The 4,397-nt window shown below is 30.8% G+C and overlaps 1 protein-coding gene across 1 annotated transcript; it reads left to right on the top strand.

The window, feature by feature from the left end:
* Positions 1-287: 287 nt before the first annotated feature.
* LOC123302932 lies at positions 288-4,118 on the top strand. Its single transcript, XM_044886026.1, has one exon. The coding sequence runs from the start codon at positions 288-290 to the stop codon at positions 4,116-4,118; it is 3,831 nt and encodes a 1,276-aa protein (XP_044741961.1).
* The last annotated feature ends 279 nt before the right edge of the window (positions 4,119-4,397 follow it).

Here is a 4,397-nt window from a genome sequence, read left to right as displayed (position 1 = left end):
ATATAGGTATATAAAACATAGATATTGAGAATGTTTGGTTTATATGAGAATCTAAGCTACTAAAAATTATGTTTTAGTTCTCCATTAGTGTACAATCTTTGGTATACAATATTCATAGGACTACAAATATATATAATAATTTATTTTTTTTGAAATATTTTATCGGTAATGTTCGTAAACTTTGGTGATATTCGTCTTTTAATACTCATTTATTTATATATATATAAAGCCTATAATTTAAACAATTTCTTTATTATATTTCTAGAAGTCAAGAAAGAATATTTAAAATGATTGCTGAGAAACTGCAAGGTTTGGGTCTTTTATCGAATAATGAGTTAGATAAATGGGATGATTTAAAAATTTACAATGTTGGTATGCGACGTATTTTGAAGAAATTGAAAACAAAAAAATTTATTGTTCAAAAACAACATTTGTTGACTATTCTGAATCTAATTAAGAGTAATCGTCGAAAACTAACAAGCGAATTCAAATATGGAGCAGGCCATAAACTTCGAAAAGAAACTGCTATAAAAAAAGTAAAGTGGGATGACTCTGTATCTGCATTCAAAAGTCGAATCAGAACTGGTATTATAAGTAATCTTAAACATAAAGATCCTAAAGAGTTTTTGAAGGATTGTAAAGCTCTTTGTCGAAGTCGTATTAAGAATACTCTAAAAAAATATGAAGCTATCAAAGTGAATACAGTTTTTTGTGGAGAATTTCAAATAATGACTGCAAATAAAACACTTTCTGAGTATAAACCCTTCACAACTTCAAATGTTCCAATATACCAGGTTACAGATATGAATGAATGGTTTGATAAGAACGTTATCAATCCAATAACACGTGATTTAGAAGAATTCGAACAACGTGAAAGCGGTTGGAGTCTTGTAAATATTATTAACCTTGGGGTTAATATAAATAAATATACACCACTGCTTGGATCCTCATATATTGAACTACCTACCCAAATCAAACGAAGAAAAGCTTGCATAAATGTGAAAAATAATGATGATGCATGCTTTGCGTGGGCTGTGACGTCCGCATTGTATCCTGTTGAAAAGAATCATGATCGAGTATTAAGATACCCACATTATTCAAAGGTATTGAAATTGAAAAGTATCCAATTCCCTATGACCTTGAAGCAGATTCCAAATTTTGAAAATCAAAATGAAGTATCGATAAATGTTTTTGTACTGAAGAAACATCGAAAAAACTTTAATGTTGTACCATGCTATCTGAGCAAAAATAAAATGACTAAACATATAAACTTATTGATGATTCAGAATCAATATGATGATGATGAAGATGCTGATGTTGATGGAGATAATTTATTACCCATTCGTTATCATTATGTTTGGATTAAAAATCTATCTCGTTTGGTTTCTTCCCAGTTGAATAAAGATAGTCATAAAAAGTATTTTTGTGAGCGATGCTTACACTATTTCTACTCGGAAGAAAAATTGAACGCCCATTATGAAATTTGCAAGCAAGTTAATGATTGTGTAATAAGAATGCCAAAAACAGGAGAAAATATTTTAAAGTTTAAGAATTTTAAAAATAAACAGAAAACGCCGTTTATCATCTATTCAGATATTGAAAGTGTATTAGAACCCATAAATAGTCATAATAAATATCAGAAACATATACCTGCTGTTGTGGGCTATTATTTTAAGTGTGCTTATGATGATTCACTATCAAATTATCGTTCATATCGTGGAATGGATTGTATGGATTGGTTTACAAAGGAATTGAAGCGATTGTCTGAAGAAGTTGAGACAATTCTTTTGTGTTCATATGAGATGGATCCATTAACTACTATTGAAGAGGAAGATTTTCAGAAATCGTCCCATTGTCATATATGCAACAAGCCTTTTGTTGATGGAGAGAAGAAAATTTGCGATCATTTTCATCTTATGTCGAAAAGTGGTGGATATAGAAATGGAACTAATTATAGAGGCCCGGCCCATGATTATTGTAATATAAATTATCAAGATAGCCATGTGGTTCCTGTAGTCTTCCATAATATGTCAAATTATGATGGGATATTGATAGTGGAGGATGTTGCAACAAAAATTGGAGGGCGTGTTGAACTACTACCTGTTACTAAAGAAAAATATATTTCTTTTAGTAAAAACATTGAGGATTCATCTATCAAGTTTCGTTTCATAGATTCATACAGATTTTTAGCTTCTTCCCTTGATAAGCTAGCATCATACTTGTCGGAATTTCCTAACATGAAGAAGCGTTTTTCTAAAGTTTCAGAAAATCAGTTTCAATTGTTGAAAAACAAAGGTGTAATGCCATATGATTTTATTGATTCTTTTGATAAATTTAATTACACTCAACTACCGAACATAGAAGCATTCTATAATCGATTGGAGGAGAAACAGTGTTCTAGACAAATGTATCATCATGCGCAAAACGTTTGGTCAGCATTTAATTGTTCAAATTTAGGTGATTATGTAGATCTCTATATGGAAACGGATATAATGCTACTTACGGATATTTTCGAAACGTTTAGAGCAACCTGCCTGTCTACGTACAACCTTGACCCGGGAAATTACTATACACTCCCGGGTTATACGTGGGAATGTATGTTGAAGTATACAAATATTGAGCTCGAATTGTTGACTGATATAGATATGATGATGTTTGTTGAACGAGGAATTCGCGGTGGTTTGAGTCAATGTATGAAACGACGTTCCACAGCGAATAATAAATACGTTCCAGGATTTGATCCATCCAAGCCTGAAGTGCATTTACTTTATTTAGACATTAACAATCAATATGGATGGGCGATGAGTCAGTGTCTTCCTTACAGTGGTTTTGAGTGGTGTGATACAAATATTGATGTTTCAATGATTTTGGATGATGCCGACAATGGGTATTTCCTAGAAGTTGATCTCATATATCCTGAAAAACTTCATGATAAACATAAGGACTTACCTTTTTGTTCTGAACATAGATCAGCACCTAATTCTAAACAGAGTAAATTGATGAGTACCCTTCATGATAAAGAGCGATATGTAATTCATTATAGGACGTTGAAGCAAGCATTAAACTATGGACTAGAATTAACAAAAATTCATAAAGTTTTAAAATTTAAACAGTCGCCTTGGCTTCAATCATATATTGATTTAAATACCAAACTACGAAAGAATGCCAATAATGATTTTGAGAAAAATTTGTATAAATTAATGAATAATGCTGTCTTTGGAAAAACAATGGAAAATATTAGGAAACATTCTAATGTAAAGCTTGTGACAAAATGGGAGGGTCGGTATGGGGCGGAAGCTTATATATCTAAACCGGAATTTCATTCTTGTACAGTTTTTAATCCAAATTTGGTAGCCATTGAGCTGAAAAAGATGGAGATATTCTTCAATAATCCCTTGTATATTGGTATGGCAATCTTAGATTTAGCTAAAACTACAATATACAATTTTCATTATGGTTATATGGTTCCACAGTTGAGTGATAACTGCACCGCCCTCTATACTGATACTGACTCGATAATTTATGAAATTCGAAACCATGACCCCTATGAATTAATAAAAAGAGACTGCCGCAAGTATTTCGATACAAGCGACTACCCTCTACCTAATGTTTACAATATACCTCATGCTAATAAAAAAGAGCTTGGTATGATGAAGGGTGAAAACAGTGGAACTCCTATGACTCATTTTGTTGGGTTAAGATCCAAATTATATACATTTAAAATAGCAGCCCCCCTAGAAAAACAAGCAAAATCACATGATGATGCCGCATTTGAACATGGGAATATTGTACAAGAATCTAATAATATTGGGTTAACAAAAAAGGCTAAGGGAGTTAAAAGGTCGGTTCTTAGTACGAAAATAACATTTGAAGATTATGTTGAATGTTTGGAGAACTTTAAAGAGATATCGGTTAATCAAAACCTCATAAAATCTGAAAAACTTGAACTTTATACTCAAACTCAAACAAAAATTGCTCTTAGTCCTTATGATGACAAGCGATACATTATACCTGGTTCCTATAATACACTACCTTGGGGTCACTATTCTTTGAAAACTTCTTATAAACGAAAAGTTGAAGAGATAGATGGATCTTGTATCAATAAGAAAAAGGTATAGTTAATTCGTGAGCAAGATAATATCATTTATTTGTTGATGAGATCAACATTAATATCACTTAGTTCTTGTATTCATAAGTTATTAAAATTATATTTCAATAATCTAGCTTTTGTTAAAAATTAGTTTAAACTTTAATTATCTATAAATTATTACATATTTAACATTATATTAAAATCTAATTGTTCATTTTTAGAATGTCATCATATTGAGATATGATTATGGTAAAATTAATTTTTGTAAGTTCATATATTAAAAAATGTCTTGTGTTAAAATTTGTTA

Source organism: Chrysoperla carnea, chromosome X (assembly GCF_905475395.1).
Source record: "Chrysoperla carnea chromosome X, inChrCarn1.1, whole genome shotgun sequence".
NCBI lineage: Eukaryota > Metazoa > Arthropoda > Insecta > Neuroptera > Chrysopidae > Chrysoperla > Chrysoperla carnea.
The sequence above is the reverse complement of the archived record's forward strand: the minus strand, read 5'-3'. Positions and strand labels throughout refer to the sequence as shown.

What these genes read in the sequence shown, in the direction of transcription:
- LOC123302932 (XM_044886026.1), top strand. Translation starts at nt 288, where the DNA reads ATGATTGCTGAGAAACTGCAAGGTTTGGGTCTTTTATCGAATAATGAG.